The sequence below is a fragment of the Siphateles boraxobius genome, unplaced genomic scaffold, assembly GCF_051911475.1.
Source record: "Siphateles boraxobius isolate OS27281-9 unplaced genomic scaffold, OSU_SipBor_1 66, whole genome shotgun sequence".
NCBI classification, from domain to species: Eukaryota; Metazoa; Chordata; class Actinopteri; order Cypriniformes; family Leuciscidae; genus Siphateles; species Siphateles boraxobius.
This window is the reverse complement of record NW_027509193.1, coordinates 2,622,146-2,641,482: the sequence shown is the minus strand read 5'-3', so window position 1 is coordinate 2,641,482 and position 19,337 is coordinate 2,622,146. Positions and strand designations below refer to the sequence as shown.

At 40.1% G+C, this 19,337-nt stretch overlaps 1 protein-coding gene across 4 annotated transcripts in view; it reads right to left on the bottom strand.

Moving 5' to 3' along the window:
* helz (helicase with zinc finger) overlaps positions 1–19,337 on the bottom strand; it is a 69,159-nt gene that overhangs the window by 4,474 nt on the left and 45,348 nt on the right. For all 4 annotated transcript variants that reach the window (XM_077211652.1, XM_077211654.1, XM_077211655.1 and 1 more), the window contains exons 22-29: positions 10,379–10,583; positions 7,484–7,535; positions 4,583–4,761; positions 4,234–4,441; positions 3,842–3,924; positions 3,155–3,617; positions 2,399–2,627; positions 992–1,502 (exon numbers count right to left, since the gene is read on the bottom strand). In XM_077211652.1, the coding sequence (XP_077067767.1) occupies positions 992–1,502; positions 2,399–2,627; positions 3,155–3,617; positions 3,842–3,924; positions 4,234–4,441; positions 4,583–4,761; positions 7,484–7,535; positions 10,379–10,583 (1,930 nt within the window). The remainder of the gene's footprint in view (positions 1–991; positions 1,503–2,398; positions 2,628–3,154; positions 3,618–3,841; positions 3,925–4,233; positions 4,442–4,582; positions 4,762–7,483; positions 7,536–10,378; positions 10,584–19,337) is intronic.

The window sequence follows — 19,337 nt, the reverse complement described above, 5'->3', positions numbered from 1 at the left end:
TGGTAGGTGAAACCACATATGTAAATTTGACTTCCCCCAAAAATGCTTAAAAATAAACACGTGAAAGCGTGTTATAGGCTACATGTAATGTAATAGCTAGATATGATGGCGCTACTGCAACACGCATTACCGCAGGTGAGAAGCTCTATTCATCAAGCCAACGAGCAAACTATCGCAAATCAAAGTGAAAGTCACAAGCGCTTAACGCACAATCATCATCATTAAAAGTAAAGAAATGAAATGATCTTACCAGTGCTGTTGCCGCTTTCTCTTATTGCGGTCTTTGATTTTGATTTTAGCGGATGATCAATAAAATGTAGCTCACATCTGTTGCTTTTGGTGACGTGAACTCCATTAAACCTGCATACAGCGCGGGAATTGAAGATCGGATTTATATCCGTTTTGCGGAAAACACATTTATGTGACCAGGTGTAAATGGAATCGTTTTGATAAATCAGATATAGCTATCCGATCTGAGAAAACACATGAAGTGGCCAGGTGTAAACAGCCCCTAATGACCCTTTCAGACAGGACGCGGAATGCGCTGCACTATGAAACCCATTTATTTTCATGGCTTGCGCCGCGCAAGGACGTTTTGTTGCCGAGTCGACCAAAGCAGAGCGCAGCATTAGCGAACTCGAGCGCACGCCGCGGTCAAAGTTAAATATAGTTCAACTTTTGGCGCTGCGCTCTGTGACGATTACCTATGCGGCATCCAAACAAGCACGGAAATCAAAATGAAAACTCTGCCTACTTTTGCTCTGGCAGCGTAGCGCAAATCGCTTTGTATCTGAAGGGTAACATTTTATTTCTCCATTTAGGCCTAATAAACGAACTATTCAGTCAGATAGGATAGATACAATTTCAAGCATTTTCAAGCATTTTATCCAAAATGTAAGCACTTTTAAAACCTTGAAAACACAACATAAAAATTCAAGCATTTTCAAGGATTTCAAGCACCCGTACGAACCCTGCAGAAGGCACCCCTTACCTCTTCTACGCTGTGCAGGGTGCTCTGCGGGGCCTGGAGCTGCTGTTTCTGCTGCTGGTGCTGCAGCTGCGTGAGGGGGCCCTGCTCTTGCCTGTGCGCCATCGCCTGCAGGCCAAAGGGCATGCCGTGGCCCAGCACGTGGCTCTGGGGTAGGCCAGGGTGGGGCCAGTGGGCCTCCTGGAGGAGGTACTTGACCGGAAGAGGCCCTGATGTGTGCTCGGGTGGCAGGGAGAAGGAGGCCTGATTAAAGGCTTGGTGTTGCTGGAAGGGCTGACCGCTCATGGGCATCTCTCGGCTGGTGTCGGGGTAGGAGGGCGGAGCCGGAGCTGGGAAGGGATTGGGGCCGGAGGTGTGATTTGAAGTAGAGGAAGATGGAGATGGCAGGTCTCTGGGGCTTCGGGGCTGGACTTGACGGTACTGAAGGAGGCGAGACTGAGGAGGGGGCATTTCAGCCGGCTCCCGCTGCTCATACTGTTCTTGAGGGAGCATTTCACGCAACAGACCAGGATATCTGGGTGGGAAGGGAAGAAAAAACTCATATAGTTAGAACGGAATAGTAGCTTACTACTTACTCTACAGCAGGGGTCTCCAACCCTGCTCCTGGAGAGCTACTGTCCTGCAGAGTTTAGCTCCAACCCCAATCAAACACACCTGGACCAGCTAATCAAGCTGTTCAGGGTTACTTGATAATTACAGGCATGTGTGTTGGAACAGGGTTGGAACTGAAGTCTGCAGGACAGTAGCTCTCCAGGAGAAGGGTTGGAGATCCCTGCTCTACAGTATATCCTGTATACTGCCTACTATATTATGAAAAAAGCAAAGAAAATGGTGGAACAGTCCGTAAAGGTAAAACAGCAGCATGCTATATTGTGAAATGATCTTAGTAAGCTTTAAAATCATCATGCTAAAGTTTTCCGTTCCCCGGAGATAGTGTATTTACTCGTAAAACCTTATTAATGACTCGCAAAACTTTGGCCTACAACCAAGCAACCCTGCGTTTGCACACACATCTTTTGCATTCACCTATGCGTTCGCTGGCTAAACATTTGTTTTATCCTGAGAAACCTTTTGTTTGCTAGCAAAACGTTTGTTTGCTCGCAAAACTGCTCCCAAAAAAACCTTGCTTTCGCTGAGAAAGAATTCAAAAGTTTTGCGAGGAAACACCAGGGGGACGCAAAACGTTTGTGAGAGAATGCAAAAGCATGGTCAATTTTGATACACATTGCTATATTTTTCCTCCCATCTCATATTCTTTTCCATCAGTGTGTCCCTTTAGGGGCTTCGAGGCATCGAGTTATCATGTTGAGAATTTTTTTTTTTTACATTATGACATTTTACGGAGTACTGGAAATCTAGTATTGTCTGACTCACACAATAACTAAACAGCAGGACAAAGAGTCTTCTAACCTGGGCATGGCAGTCCTGGGCTCCTCCTCTGCTGCGGGGCCTAGGCCCCATCCGGCTCTGAGGAGCTGCTGTGGGAGCCGCAGACCCGGCTGGCCGAGATGAGCCAACTGCTGCGGCAGGGGGAAGGGGGCCACACTGGTCTGCAGGAAGGGAGTATGTTCACCCCACTGACCCACACGAGCCTGCTGCTGCTGGCCCAGAGCATCCAGCCCTGAGGAAGCCTGGCCATCTGTGACAACACAACAGAGAAAGCCCTGTGACATTCTGGAAAAACACAAAAGGTCTGTTCACCAAATATTTCCGAACACTATTCGCTGTCATAAGGATGGGAGCTCTCTATGATGTTGGTCTGCCATTACGTCATGACTTTTTATCATGTGAAGGTGTTCTGGGGATTGGTAGGACTTTGCTATGTGGATGATAATGTGTTCTGAGTGGGTTGCTATTGTGTTCTGGGTGGCTACTTCAGACTCTGTTAACAGAGCTCAGATAGACTAGTTTCTCTTAGAATAGTTTCTCTTCAAAAACTTTTTGTGAAAAGGCTTTTTACTTGTCAAATTCAAACTCTTGGGCATAGTACTGTGGAATTTATGAGAAGCCTGAAAGATTGGAACATGGCTTAAACTTAAGCTGTCAAAGTTGCTGGCAGAGCAAATTCAAAACTGTCACACAGAAAGCAGTCGGAATAGACAGTAAAGCACAATAAATCAAAGACAATAATAAAGCCTTTTGAAGCAGTCTTACGTATGCACATACCCAGAGTGTCGCCCAACAGAGAGTCCAAACTCTCTTCTCCAAAACTGTTGAGGCGTAGGGGCTGCTGGTGCATCTGTGGGGGCAGACCTCTCACCACACCCTTCATATCCTCAGCCACCCCACCTGGAACTGCTCCCATCGAGCCGTCCCCACCCTCTATCCCCTCCAGGACTGGAGACTGCGGTCCGCGGTGTGTCATTTGAGGCCCACTAAAGAACGACGGGGGGAAGGAGGAGGGCTGAGGGTGGATGGGGGCCTGCATTCGGAGGGGAGGTCGGGGGAGCCCATACTGCTGCGGAAACTGGCTGTTTCCGTGGTGAGGGGGGAAGCCGGGATGTGGGGGGGCCAGGTGGAAGTTGAGGGCCCTCTGTGCCTGTGGGTCTTTGCGTATGAGGCGGCTGCTGGGGAAGCCCATGTTGGACTGGGGCTCTGGACTCTTGTTATGCACTGATTCTGGATCCCCCTGTAGAAAGTATAACCATTACCAACCTGTGACTCTAGTAGAGGGTGTAAAAGAGTAGGAGATATGAAGTGTTTTGAGCATGCATGGGTTGAGTTAAGATAGATGGTCCATGTTTCAAGTGTTCTTGTGGGAAGGCATAGTGGGTGACTCCTTTGATTTATTTCAGATTAAACTGGGAAGGACGTTTGATAAATACGAAAAGGGAACGGGCGGATGGATGGTACCTGTTTTTCCTTCAGCTCAGGGGCTTTCCTCTCGGGTGTCAGCAGCCTACAATGCTCTGCTTTTCCATTAGTATCGATTTTCCCTAAAGAATGTCAACAAATCAACACAATCCAATCCAAAAAGCAGCGCCTCACCAACCAGCCATATATGACAGCTCAAACCTGAGAGTTCACCAAATTAAAAAACTATCAAAATAATATTTTACAATGTGGTGTGTAAAGGCAAGTGTTAAGGTACAATGTGAACTGTCAGCCAATGCACAGACATCTGACATGAAATATATTCTGCTTTGATTCCCACCCACAGTGCATGTCTAACCCATGACCTTGGTGTTGCTATTGGCATGCATCAGTTGAGCTATCAGTACTGTTAAAATGAAAGTGAGTTTTACCGTTCCCACTGGGCTCTTGAAGTAGATCTTTCTCAGAGGTGGGCTGCTGGTTCAGGCCCAAAGGAGAAGGGTGACCGAACCCAAACAGCACAGGTGAGGCACTACTGGTTCCTGGCCGCAGGTTGAGGTTGTATGCGGCCATGGCAGCCTGGTGACTCATGAAGCGAGGATCTACAGCGAAACGACTCTGATAGCCGGGCCAGGGCAACTGGTGAAGAGAAGGTGAGGTTGATACAAGTGTACAGGATGTTCAATGAAATACATTTACAGTGGATAGATGAGGACCTCTAAATTCCAACCAACAGTAACAAGAATTAGAGAATGGGCTGATATGTCTGGCAGAACGTACCGGAAGTGGCATGGGCATTACCATATTGCCCCCATAGACAGCGGGGACATAAAGGATGCTGGCTCCGGGGTCGATTCTTTGAACAGGGCTTGGTGATTTCCCGGAGGCTGGAGCTCCTGGTCCAGGTGGAGTAAAGGCCTGAATCGGGTTCCCCATCAACACAGCAGTGCTGGGCTGAACTAAAGATACAAACATCAACCAAAACTGAGACTAAAGGAATCAAAAGCTATTTCATACTTTACAATATTACATTGATACTCTTGGATGGCAAAGCACTAGAGCCTGACTCATCTCCGACAACACTTCTAACTGATCTGTCACTCGATAATTGGGTTTGTAACTGTTTGATTATTGAGCAAAGTATTGTGCATTGTGAATTCTATTGTAACATGATGTAGTTTGTGAATTGGAAACACTTTAATCTAAAGCAACCTGGAGAAAACTAATGATGAACATTTTTCCTCCAATTCACACATTTGCTAGACCCTAAACCCAAATTGTAATGTCACCTACACAAAAAAAATTGTAACAAGAGAAAATGGTGATTTTGGTTATGGTTGTTTATCTGTTGACCAAATTTCTTGGCAAACAGTAATTGCAAATGAGTGCCAACACTGATCAATAGTTCTAGCAAGATACGTCTCCAAGTCTCATTAGTATTTTACTTAAAATCTCTATTCACCATCTGCCGTTCACAACAATCTTTTAGCACTTATTTTTGATAGGAGCTGAATGTACGGCATTTCCATAAAACATTTATTTTGTGCACTTCCAGAATGGTAAGTTTGTAAATGAAGTTCAAATGAATAATTTCCCAGGTACTGTTTATTGGTGAATCTCATGAAATGAATCAAGATCATGTCCAGGTCAAATTTCACCCCAAAATAAACCAGAGCGAGAGAGGAAAAGAAAGAAAGAAAATGGATCCAGTTTTTAGGACAATTTTTAAAAGGCTCCAGGATCACTGCGACCCTACATAGGACAAGTGGTTTGAAAAATGAATGGATGGATGTTCTTGACATGTTTCGTGAGATTTACCCAACAATGATTTGAGGTCTGAACTAAAATCTCTAGTGTGAAACTTTACCCCCTGATACACCCTAATCTGTACCAATTTCAGGGTCATCCCTGCTTCAGATTGAACCAGTGTGTTAAAAGCCCAACTCCAGAATCATTACGCTACAACCACCCCCGGAATGTCCTCATGAGCGATCTGGCTTAAGTCATTTGCCCAGACACACACAGCAATCCAAGGGAGTAATTCATAGAGAATTGGTGCTGCTGCCACACATTATCGGGGGGATCATGTTTTGATTGGGCAAGAAGCGAGGCTGGAAGGAAGCTGGATCCACTTCACTGATCTCATCTCTCTCTGACTCCTCTATTCTCTATTCTCTATTCTCTATTCTCTCTCTCTCTCTCTCTCTCTCTCTCTCTCTCTCTCTCTCTCTCTCTCTCTCTCTCTCTGTGTCTTCTCTTTCTGCCTCGACAATCACTCAAGCGTTACTCTACAAACTAATGACCTCGATTCGTACTGACAGCACTGTCACACCAATAATATCCTCAAAGTCTCCAATCAGAGGTCAAAAACCGTGAAAATATCTCCTTCATGAAGGGCCGAAAGCTGCTGACCTCTCCATCACATTCTCCAGGTAACTACTCAATGTGAATGTTAAACCGGTAAACTGAAGTGGCTTTTACTGTGTCAGATTAATCTTTTTAACAAAAAACGTTTGTGTTTTTCCAGCATGTCACAGGGCTTTCTCTGTTGTGTTGTCACAGATGCCCATTTGCAATGGTTTATTTGTTACCAATAATAAATGTGTTTGCAAAAAACATATATAATTTAGGGGTGGTCCGATCAGGATTTTTGGGGCCGATCCCTGATTACTGGAAGCTGTATCACCCGATACCCATCACAGGGTCTATTTGAAGCCTTCTATTTATCATGTAGCATTATTTATTAAACTATATTTAACATCAATGTACATTAAGTATTACAATTAAGAGAAGACAACGTATCATGAATTGACACCTGTGTATTTATTTGCAAGCAACATGTCCAGCATATTAACTTAGCAGCCTGTGCTTGGTTATTGGAAACAGCTTAGGGCTTGAAAATACAAGCCAAAATACTTTCCTGTAGAATATAAAATAAAAAAAAAGATAAAAGACAGAAAATCTGAGTCTTTAAATTTAGCTTTAGACTACTTTAAACTAAAAACTGCAACAAAAAAGGCTATAGCCAAAATAATGTTTTGAGTCAGTCAGCCATCAGTTTTTCTAAAGGACCACAGGTAGTAAAGTGCACAGCAAAAAAAGAAAATACAAATAAAAATACTTCTTAAGCATCAATATATATATATATATATATATATATATATATATATATTTTTTTTTTTTTTTTTTTTTTGCAAGAACCCTTGCAAAATAATTTTAAACAGATTAAGAAAGCCACCACTACTGGTCACATCTATGGTTAGATTGATTTGTTTTGATCCAGTGAAGTCGTGTCCCACCAGTTTCTAAGGATCGATATTGTCCCCCACCAATTTTTGTAACATTGAGGCACGCACGGATGTACCTAATAAAAATAAATAAAAAATTGTTTTGCATCATCTGATCGGCTTTTCTTGATCGGCCTCTATAGAGACCACCGATCACACATCCCAAAGCAATTATCGGCCGATTATGATCGGCGGCCGATCAATCGGAGCACCCTTAATATAATTGCACACAAATTGGCGTGTATTGACATGATTACGGTATTGTGTCGACCGTACGCTGTAGCACTTCAGCGCTAGAGAACATGTAATGAGAACACATTCACCCAATTAAGTGGTGCCTTGAAAATGTGTGAAAATGTTCAAACCTTCAATAAGATGTCAAAGAGAGACTTACCAAAGCCTTCAGGGGGGAAGGGTTCAGTGTGATTGGCCAGCTGTCCTTTCGCCTGTGGAGAAGAGGAGGGTTTGAGTTATTCAGTGCTAGAGGATGGAGGAGACTATATTGGGAAAATTTAGGGGGAAGGGGTCTTTTCCCATGTGTTTACAACAGTCACAGGGTCAGGGGGTCGTGCTTCCACTTTCTGTGCCGAATGTCACCCTGCACACGAGCATCACATTTTTAAAACCCTTTCAAAGGTTTACTTCCACATGGTCAGGCAAATCTCGTCTGAGATGTTCTGGATACAAGAGTTGGTTCCACGTGGGTGGAGTTTCAGTAAAATGAGGGCAGAGGGCAGTTTGAGGGGGCGGATGCTTTCCAAGAAAAACAGCACTCCAAGATAATCAGCAAATCGAGTGGGACAAACTCTTGTTCTTGGTGCATGAATAACAGCACCGTGATGTAGAAGAAAAAACCCTCGCTTGTATTTTTAATTTTTTTTAACAACTGCGGAATCAGAGTCCATTGGTGCGACTCGTTGAGAAAGCATGCCTTTTCAAAGCAGATCAATGTCGTTGAGTGCATACAGAATGGCATACTGCCAACATCAATGGGCGATTCAGACTCGAGTCCTGGCAACTCCGAGCACTGATGCTCTAGGGTCAGCACGTTCGCAGGAACCGCCGATCACGCTAGTTATCTCAATAGCATGTGATTAGCTACTTTCTGTACAAAGCCTGTGAAATTACTCCACAAAAATGGAGACGCACCTGTCAAGAGATGGACGAAATCAATGGCGATGTCTATATATACCACAATCCAATCAAGATACATCAGAGATGACCATAACATGGTAGTTCTTCCCACGTCTGTATGGAAAAGCTATTCTGGACTGAGATTTATATCGTTTCTCTTACCGACCTTTTCCGTTCAAGCTTTTTAGTTAAGGATGCTATAGCTTTTAAGCTCAGGCAGTCACCATGGCAAGTCACACCAAGGCAGTCACCATGGCAAAGCGGTGCTGATCATTGAAACCAATAGTCTAAAACAGAAAGTGCCTTCGTTGCTGGCTCTGTAAACAAATTCAATGCTCTGGCTATTAAGAACTCCATGATCATTTGTGCTTTCTGTAAATATGACCACTTGATCTTGACCCCTATGACCTGGTGACATCTTTGTAACAGTGATAAGGATACAGGCTGGGAAACTAGTATGCAATAGCATAACAAGACTGTATATTTTGTTTCAAAGTAATAGCAATTATGGTGGTTGAACACCACATTCGCCATTGATCAGACAATTCTGGGGGTCAGAAACTGGTTGGCCAGGGCGAATCCTTCAGCTCACCATTTCTCTCCATTAACACAAAATGATGCACTCCTTTTACGTTCATTTCCATCAAAAAGTGCATACATTTTTGGTCAAGATCTTGTATTGTCAATGCAAGAGTCCAGCAATCTGTAAAGTCTCCTCCAGCACAATTCAAAGACCTTTAATGAATTTAAGGTCTGGACTCAGAGGTACCGATTCATGTGTGAAAATTATTCTCCATGCTCCCTCCTGATGAATTTTGATATCCCGGAATATGGCCATGACGTGTCTTCCTACATGGTTGTTTAAGAAATGAAAAGCTACACATTGCATAAATTAGTGTTAGAAGAACTGTTGCCAAAAACTAAACATGGCGAAAATAAATTTAAGGCTATGGACAGTATATTCTGATTTACAGGGTAACAAATGAAGATACCCATAAATCCCTCTGTAATTTCTTTGCCATCTAATATGTGAACACAATGAAAAAATAATTTTGAACCTGGCTTTATGCAATACTCAGATTTCATTTAGAAAAATATATGCAAATGAGCACATATTTAATTAGATAATAAATAATTTGCATATTTAAACATTTCTTTCTCATCTTAATGTAGGTAATCAACTGAGAAAGTTTCATGGTGATACCTGCTAGTTAAAAATTTTACCCTATTCACCTGTAGTGTCTCGACCTTAAGTATTTGCCTATTTAAATCTAAACAATTTTTTTGGGCCATGTAGTATGCAAGTATATAAACATATATATAATACTTTTAGTTCTTCCAAGAAGATGAATGGGAATGCTAACAGAAAAGGTCTCACTATACACGTAAAATGTCAAGAAAATAATATCAACACAAAATATATTAATTGTCTTCATAACAGGCTTACAGTTCTTTATCTTTTCTTTTAATTTGGGGGTGAAATATGTAATTGGGGTTGGACAGGTTTCGTGAGATTCACCAACAGGACACTTGCACTTTGAAGCAGCAAGTCGAGCAGCCAAATACTGCTCTTTTTACTAGTTAGAATGACGGAGCAAATGAAACGAAGGGGGTGAGGAGAAACAGATACAAATTTGAGCTACAGAGAAAAAAAAAGGGGGGGGGGAGAGGAAGTCTCCTCAATCATCTATTCTGGCATGTTTACCTTCCTTCCCTTGGAGCTGGGGATTGATTGGCATATATTATTCGTTTTGAGGGTGCGAAAGCTCACTTGCATTTAGACGGATGCTCTCTGCCGCTCGCCGAACCACCAAACCCTTTTATTACTGCCAGCGGGGGAGAGTGTGCATGTCTTCACAACACAGCACGTCATATCAAACCCTCCGCAGTTGACGGCACTGACCGTATCCAAGGAGACGTTGTGACTGTCACGTCCTTTTTTCCGTGTACCAGAGATAAACAGAGTTATAAAATTGGCCCATTTGCCAGGAATTTCTTGTATTGTGAGGAGGCCTGAAATTGCTTTTAAAAGCCCAATTGTGACATCCATTGTGTGAAATTGAAGAAGAACGCAATAAAATCAAAGGCAAAACAGCAACTGTTACAAAATGTTGGCATCTTTTTTTCTCTCATGAGACTCTGGTTTGTCCTGTACCTTGGGTGGGGAGTGCTGGTGCTTGCCGGGACCCTGGGGATGTTGCGGGCGCAGGGCGCGAGGGATGAACTCTGGGGCCAGCGGGTTGAGCACATAGGTCTTTTTCAGCTCCAGGGCCTCCAGCTGAATCTTAATCTGTTCAAAGGTGATGCCGTGGAGACTGTGGTTCTCATGACAGATGGAGATGAAGGTCTCCCAGAACTTTCTGTGAAGGACCAAACAGATGCAGAGATTTTGAGTGAAGGCAGCACTGCATCCTTAAACATCTGATATCTGATGTCCCTCACTGTACGTGCACCAACAACACAAAAGGAAACACTTAGATGGTTCAAGCTACAGCAGAAGTTCCCAAACTTTCTGCTAGGAACCACCTCAAGAACATATCTTTTAAGGTTAAAATATTAATAAAATTATACTAGAAGTACTGATATTGAAGTACTAATGCATTGACGTGGAAGTCATATGTTGATTCAGTTTAAAAAAGCATTAAACTGATTCATACTAGTAACTTACGAGTTTGAGAGTATTTTGTCAATGATTTATTAAAAGAACCATTGCGAGAAAATAAAATAAAAAATATCATGGTTGTGCAGCATTCAGAATTGAATTGTGAATGTCTATTAAACTCCAAAAAGCTGAATTTGAATGGACGTATAGCAAACAGAATGCAGAATTGTAAGTCAAAGTTGAATTGAAAAAAAAAATTACAATTAATTGAAACTTGAAGAAACTAATTTAATCATAATTTTTTTAACAAAAGACAAACTTTGAATGTTGGCTTGACAAAACCCGAACCGGCCGTGTTGAAATACTATTGGGTAAATGGGCAGCTGGTGGAATCACACAGACCGAAACGAAAACAGGCATTCAGACACAGAACGCACATTTCAAAGTAGAATAACTGGCTGTAGCATTGTTTTACATATTACAATACATAGTTTCGTACAGCACCTTTAAGCAGACAGTCAACTAATAATCTATTGAAAGTAAGTTGACATGCAGGTGCAAAGTTACTTATAGGTAGTAGAGTGTCTAAAGTGGACCATCAAAAAAACACACACACACACACACACACACACACACACACACACACACACACACACACACACACACACTAAATTCTGTTCTCTTCCGCAACGATTTGTGGTTGAAGGGACACATACACACAAAACTATGTCAAAATGCCTGTCTAGTTGAGTATCCTCATAAACAGTTGCTTATGGCTTATGTGAACTTAACAATTGAGAAAGAAAACGGATGTGTATCATTATATTGGATCTGTGTTAAGTCTTAAAATTATCCGTGTCTTAAAGTGACAAGTCTAATATTCCTGCTGCTGTTTGTGTCATTAATGTTAATAAAACAAAATACAAATAGAAAATCTTTAACAAAGATTAAATATACATAATTTATAAACAGTGCAAAATATGCAGTGTTATTTTACATCTGATTATTCAATTTCTGTGCCAGAATACTGTTAGACTTTCACGAAAAGCATAAAACATTATTTCATTTGCATTTTTGTTCTATACTATTTACCTATCCTTGTAATTTTTTTTTTATTTTTACATTTTCTGTGCAGATGCACTGCCCTACAAAATCACCCCAATCGTTCTAGAATGATTCATTCTTTCTAAGTAAAGCTATTAAAGTAACCAGGTGAAATTGTTTTCATATCGCAATATATATATATATCACAGAAAAACTAAATATCACAATGTCAGTTTTTCCCCAATATCGTGCAGGCCTAGTGCACATCCATCTAAAAAGATGATGTGCTGAGTGTAATGACAATGGCAGATCTGCTCTGCATAACCATAACCTTTTCACATTATCCGTGACTATTTAGTATAGCACAATCAAAATCTAAATGAAGCCCCATTCAAGCTCCAAAATAACAGTCTAAAAACAAATACCACCTGTGACAAATACAGTGAATCAGACACTCTTCATAAACATATAACACTTTCTAACACCGACACAGCTGCCCATAACTACATTAGTTATGCTCAATGGTTGTCAGTGAAGAATGATTATATGAAGTGGGATGGAGAGCAAGTGGGGAAACGTGGACATTTTCAGTGGGTTTTAATTACAGCATTACCCAAGAGTTTGAGATGCTACAAGCTACTCATCATTTAAAGTAGTTAAACTAGTTACAAAAAAATTGTTATCTATACTACAAGCAAAAGTAATTTGTTACATTGAAGCCATTTAAGAAGGCAATATCTTATGATATAATATAATATTCATTCATTCACTGCTAGAAACCAAAAATACGGCTCTGATTAAATATCAACCAGGGCCGATTATATCCTGTCAATCAAAAGAGAGTGGGTGAATATGTGTCAGACTGCAACTCATACTGTGTGAAGAAAATTTGTGTTGTGTTGAATTTAAGGCTGACGAATTCAACGCGACAACAACGTATGAACATTTAAAAGAAAAAAAAATGGTATCGTTAAAACAGGCTCAATCTGACCCCATGAATCACTCGTAGTTCAAGCCAGGGTTGCCAGGTCCATGGTTCTTCACTACACCAAACATTATTTGTAGCGCCTCCATCCAATAATTGCAAAGAGATTTGTGCTCATTACTTCTGACACGAACCAAAGTCTCAGCTTTCAAATTCCTACCATTTTATCACAAAACTCTAACAATAAATGGCATTTTGACGCTCTTAGATGTCTCATGTAATCGCTCCATCAGTGATTCAACCGCAGAAAGACGTCAATAAGACAGGTTGTCACGTAACAGCTTATGTTACTTAACGTTGCATTTACCTCAGGAAAGTCAATGTTCAGTTTGTTAGTTAGCTATAAAAACACTAGAGGAGCTTATTTACTGTTAATTATATATGTATGTTTATATAAATTTGTCATGACGACAAGCGTTTATGAAAACTACCTGATGTGCAACTGAGTTGTAGGCCTGTCTATACAAACATTTCAGTTTTCATTTGTGTAATTATTATACCTGAAAACAAATCTAATATTAGAGTAATGTACCAAATGATAGGGTCCCCTATATAGGTTAAAGCATTTGTTGGAAGAGATATTTTTCCCCTTAAAGGGATAGTTCACCCAAAAATGAAAATTCTGTCAGTATTTACTCACCCTCATGTTGTTCAACCCCGTTTGACCTTCGTTCATCTTCGGAACACGAATTAAGATATTTTTGATGAAATCTGAGAGCTGGATCACTCCTCCATAGGCTTCTTCAGGGATTGAAATTTGCCAGCCTCGAAAAGTTATTAAAGACATCGTTAAAATAGTCCAAGTGACTACAGTGGCTCAATCTTAAGTTTATCAAGCGACGACTATATGAAAAAAAGACTATTTCAACTAATAATTTCCTTCTCTGTGGGCCTCGAGTCAGTTCACTAGTGTAATAGCGTTAGCTTCTGTTGTACGTCACACGCATCACACATGACCAGCGTCGGCCAATAGTGAGCCTACGTGTGACGTACCACTATTCTATCACACTACGTTAACTGACTAGAGGCACACAGAAAAGGAAATGAATAGTGGAAATAAAGTACTTATTTTTGTTTGTTTTTGCGCACAAAAAGTATTCTCGTCGCTTGATAAACTTAAGATTGAGCCACTGTAGTCACTTGGACTATTTTAACGATGTCTTTAATAACTTTTCGGGGCTGGCAAGTTTCAATCCCTCAAGAAGCCTGTGGAGGAGTGATCCAGCTCTCAGATTTCATCAAAAATATCTGAGCGAAGGTCTTACAGGGTTGAAACAACATGAGGGTGAGTAAATACTGACAGAATTTACATTTTTGGGTGAACTATCCCTTTAAGAAAATCAAACTATCGGTATCTGTGGAGAAATTTAGTATAAGTGCATCTCTACTACTAGTTACTCTCTAGTACAGATTTCCATCCAATCTGAGACTCCCACGGGGGTAAAAAGATTCATTATTGATACAGTAAGTTAAACACGGCACACAACTGGAACCCTTGGAAAAACAACTGAGATATTCACATTCAGACCATTACTGACTCGGTCAAGAGTGAAAACAATAGAGTTTGTGAACCACAGCACATCAACTTATTGAGTTACAAATGAATCAAAATCACACAAGCAGGGTAACACACAACGTAAGAACCAAATCTGATCTCACGGGTGACTGGTAAAGCCACACTGACATGGAAGGCAGAAAATATGACTGATTCTCTCTCTAATAGCCATATTTCACATCGCTATCCTGACTCCAGCGACATCAATCTCAAGCAATCTCAGACCTCCACTGTGACTCAGAGCTGAAGAAACTCAATGCGTCACCGTGTAATTTATCGGCTGGTCTCTCCTGCCTCTGAAAGAGCGATCTTGTAACATTTTAAGCTGTAAGAATTTGGTCAGTTTAAGGTTGAAAAGAAATGCTTGGAGATAAAGCACGGGTTGGTATGCTTGTGTCACGGCAAAGACAGAAAGCGGTGGAGCGATTTGAGTTTAAGGCCGTGGTAATTCTAGTCTTTTTTCAAGAGGGAGCCGTTAGTAGGCAAATTGTATTGCCTGTGAATATGACTTAACATTTCTGAAATGTGCCTCACACTTATAAGTTTAAGAAAGACAAGGTGGCAAACTTTTAAAGCAAACAACTTTTAGTCTATCTATACACCATTAGATTTAGCTGGAGCCAATATAACAATGGTACATAATATACATAAAACAATTTAAGGACTCCGGAACTAATACAAGGGGAACTAGCAATGTCGATCTGCTGACCTGGTTATCAGCCAATTCCAATATCACAAAAGAGCAAAATACTAGCATATCAATAAGCCTAGTCGATGAATCAGGATAAATCAGAAAGCATCTTTGCCACACTTTGACACTTGAAGATATTATCTACATTCACAACACACTGAATGGGTCTCATACAGTCGATGAAGATGATCATGGCTCTGTTTTGTGCTTGGCTTAGTAATTCACCAGGTCTGTAGATACTACGTTGATTAAGATTATTTTAGATAATTAACATTTACAGTAGGGGTGGGCGATATGGAAAAAATATCTTATGATTTTTTTCAGGAAAATCCCGATTCACGATCCAAAATCGTGATATCGCACGCCCCTTATAAGCAGGATAACAAACAAAAGCATCATAAACCTGATGTCAGCCCTGCGTTGGGCGCCACATTTGTTGCATTATTACTTCATCTTTAAGCAACCAAAATGATGACTAATATTAATTTGGTATAAAGTTTAAAGGGTTGATGTACTTGACAACTAGGGCTGGGTATTGACACAAATTTCATAATTTGATTCAGAAGCTTACAATTCGATTCGATTCAATATTGATTATTTTGGATCTCAGGTACAATACATGGCAAATTTTCTCAAGGAAAACAAATCTATTAACCAATGCTGTAAACTATGGGAGTCAGTTGTATCATTTAAGTTGTTTCATTAGCCTACTATAGCCTAATGTTGAAGGTAAAGATTTACTGTTTTGTATACAAACACTTAAATTACACTTTTATTTATTTTTCTAATAATACATTTATATAAAATATAAACTTTTAAATGGTAGCTGTCATAAAAACTTGCCAGATTTATTCAAACATGGATTAAATATTGAAGAACATAAAAAAATAGAATAATATGGTGCATATATTTAGCAAAATTCTTCTCTCTAGAATTAATTTTTCTAGCGGACTAACGAGTTCATGGTCACTGGATATGGTTTTTCTGAGGTAAATGTGACGTTACATGACATTGTATACAAGCTGTTTCACTGACGTCTTTCCACGGTTGAAACACTGATTGAGCGATTCCATGTGACAATAAGGATTTCGATAAGTTTTACTCTATCTTTTAACACACTTTCAGATGCTCATTCTTGTTTATTTCACGCTGTAACTGGTAATATTAAGGCGGAAGAGAAGATCATGTGTGCTCGGCGCTGCTGATTCTCTTGAGCTGAACTGAGCTGCGCGTGCCAGAGCGATCTCACGCCACAGCGCCAAAACGGTTATGTTTTTGAATTTCGAAAGGAAATGGACGTAATTTGAAATCTGAGACTTTGTTTCATATGAATAGCAACAAAACACAAAGATTATTGCGTTTATTGGATGGGATGCGCGCTATAATGTTCCATTAATTCATCAACTGAAACAGGACGACTAATCGATTCTTGGGATTTACTAATCGATTCTTGGGATTTAATAATCGATATCGGTTCGTAAAAATGAGAATCGCTTAGAATCGAGAAATCGATATTTTTTTACCCAGCCGTATTGGCAACTCTGCTGTCAGTTTATTCCACAAACCTCTAAGCAAAAATCCAAACAGGGATGTATTAGTCAGAATATACTTCATGAAGTAGCATGAAGTTTTAACATCTACTCTTGTGTAGTGGAAATCATCCCTGATGTGATCTCAGCAGTGCTACACATTTCACACCTTCCAATGTCACACGACACAACAACACAGGCAACAACAGCACCCGACAGTTTGAAACTTCAAGTTGAGTTAGTGTTTGCACTTTGCAGTACATGTCAACTCTGCGAGCAATAGTTTGTGCCCCCTCCTCCACACACAGCAGAACTCATTTCTGATAGTATGATGAGGCCTCGAGGAAGCGGGACTGATTGAACTAATCAGGAGCTTGATGAGGAGTTGACAAGTTGAACTTACAAGTGACAGACTGAATTAGATGCAAAACAGCTTGTAGACAGTGGATTTGTTATACAACAGCCAGCTAGAATTGCAGCAAACAGCAGCAAACGTATTTATCTGACAGGTGTATCAGGGAATCTCACAAAACCTGTCAAGAAAATGTTTGGGTCAGAAAAAAAAATGGAGAAAACTATTTTTTATTTAAATTAAGCATTTTGTATTAAAACTATAAAGATCTTCCAATTTTGACATTAAGCACATTTGAACACTAAATATCACAATGCATTTCAGAGAAGAAATTGTTGAATAAAGTCATTACTTTTGTTTGTTTTTGGCGCTCGTCGCTTCATAACATTAAGGTTGAACCACTGTTGTCACATGGACTATTATAACAATGTCTTTGCTAAATTTCAGGGTCTCGAAAGTTGCAATGACGTTGCTGCCTATGGCTGGTTCAGAAAGAGAAATATCTTCATTTGTGTTCTGAAGATGAACGAAGATCTTTCGGGTTTGGAACGACATGAGGGTGAGTAATTAATGACAGAAGTTTTATTTTTGGGTGAACTATCCCTTTAACACCGGTTGTATTTCGTAATGCTAATTTTAACTTACAAAAATGTAGTCTGAAAAATATAATTTGATTGTTTTTGATCGATTCTGGGATAAAACATCAACATGTTTTCATGAGAGTGACCCATATACTGACCTATGAAGATAAATATTTCCAGATGGAAAAAATAAGGATTCTTTGAAACTATCACAGCACTTAAGCTGGATTGGTCATCACAGGTCATGTAACGAGGGTAACACTTCGATTATTGAACTCTGTTAAACTGTGCTCTGAGCTTGTTGAATGGACAGCACTGAATCTTCACCACACACACATTTAATTGCCAGGCCCTTCGGCTTGACATTTACTGTGGTCGGTCTCTACCGATTGGTGGATGTGAGTCTGTCTCCATAGCGACCGTGGAGCTGAAACTAGGGAGGATAGAGAGGGTTGCCAGAGAAGTGACAGACAGCTCTCTGAGGGAGTGTCAACATACGCATATAAACATACACAAACACACACACTGAATGCCCAACCCTGCCTGACAGCAATACACAGTGTCATATTCATGTCACAAGAGACAAAACACAAGAGGTCAGAGGTCAAAGGTCACAGGGGGTTGTTACCTTCCCACTAGCTACATAACATCATTCACTGCTCTCCTGTATTTGTACCATTGGGATTAGGGCTAGGTTTAAATTTAATAAATAATAATAAAAAACAAAAAGCATTTTTGATTAATTGTGCTCTGTGTGTCGACAATCTTATATGGATCCTAATATTTAAGACTGACCGTTTAATCAATGGCTAGAAAAAAAAAAAAACACTAGCATTCTGCACAGCCTATCCTCGATCTATCCTGCCTACCGTTTTATTAAAGTTGGCCATATTACGCTTTTTCAGATATTACCTTTCATGTTGTGCGTAATATAGCTGTTTGTGAATGTAAACGGTCTGCAAGGATTCAAAAATCAACGGTAACCTGAAATTCGGTGCCGGTACCCAACGGTACCTTTTTTCGGTAGTTTAGGCATGTTTACCTCAATAACTGTAAAGAAACTAAGTCATTTGTAGAAGTGTTATTGAAGTTATGCCATCTGCCATTGTCTGTGATGCTTGAATATTAATAAAAACAACCATTTTAGTAATAATAATAATAAAAAATAATAAAAAATTCTATGAAATGTTTTGTTTTCAACAAATTCTGTGTTGTGAATTTTTTCTAGTAATCAAATGAAGACATAAAATATTAATTTAATTGATCTTTTATATGAAATTAAACTTTTTTTGTCAAACAACATTCGGCACAACTGAGCTTTATACTGTTTAAATTACAACATAGAAAAAAAAGTTTGACTATTCCTTAAAAAATATATTTTTTTATAATTTATTATTATTAGTATTATAATTCAATTGATATATCGAAGTTAAACCAAACTTTTATTTTGACGGGTTTTGACAAGTGACTGTCTTAATAAATCAATTGAGCAGAAAGAGATCGTGACAGCTCGAGAGACGTCTATGGTCTCACTCCAGTCTATATTAAATTAGCCAATTGTTATTGTGAAGTTTTTATTGTGCACGATTCGCATAAATGACATTTTATTTCAAAATGGCGAATTTCACCGAAAAACAGATAGTTTACAAGTATGGACTAGGGCTGCCCAATAGAGCTCGGGCGTAGACGTCATGGAACGGTGCATTGTGGGTAACCGCGGCCATTTTAGAGGTCACGCATAGGCCGGTTTGGAATAAGGTCATAGCGTAACCGGC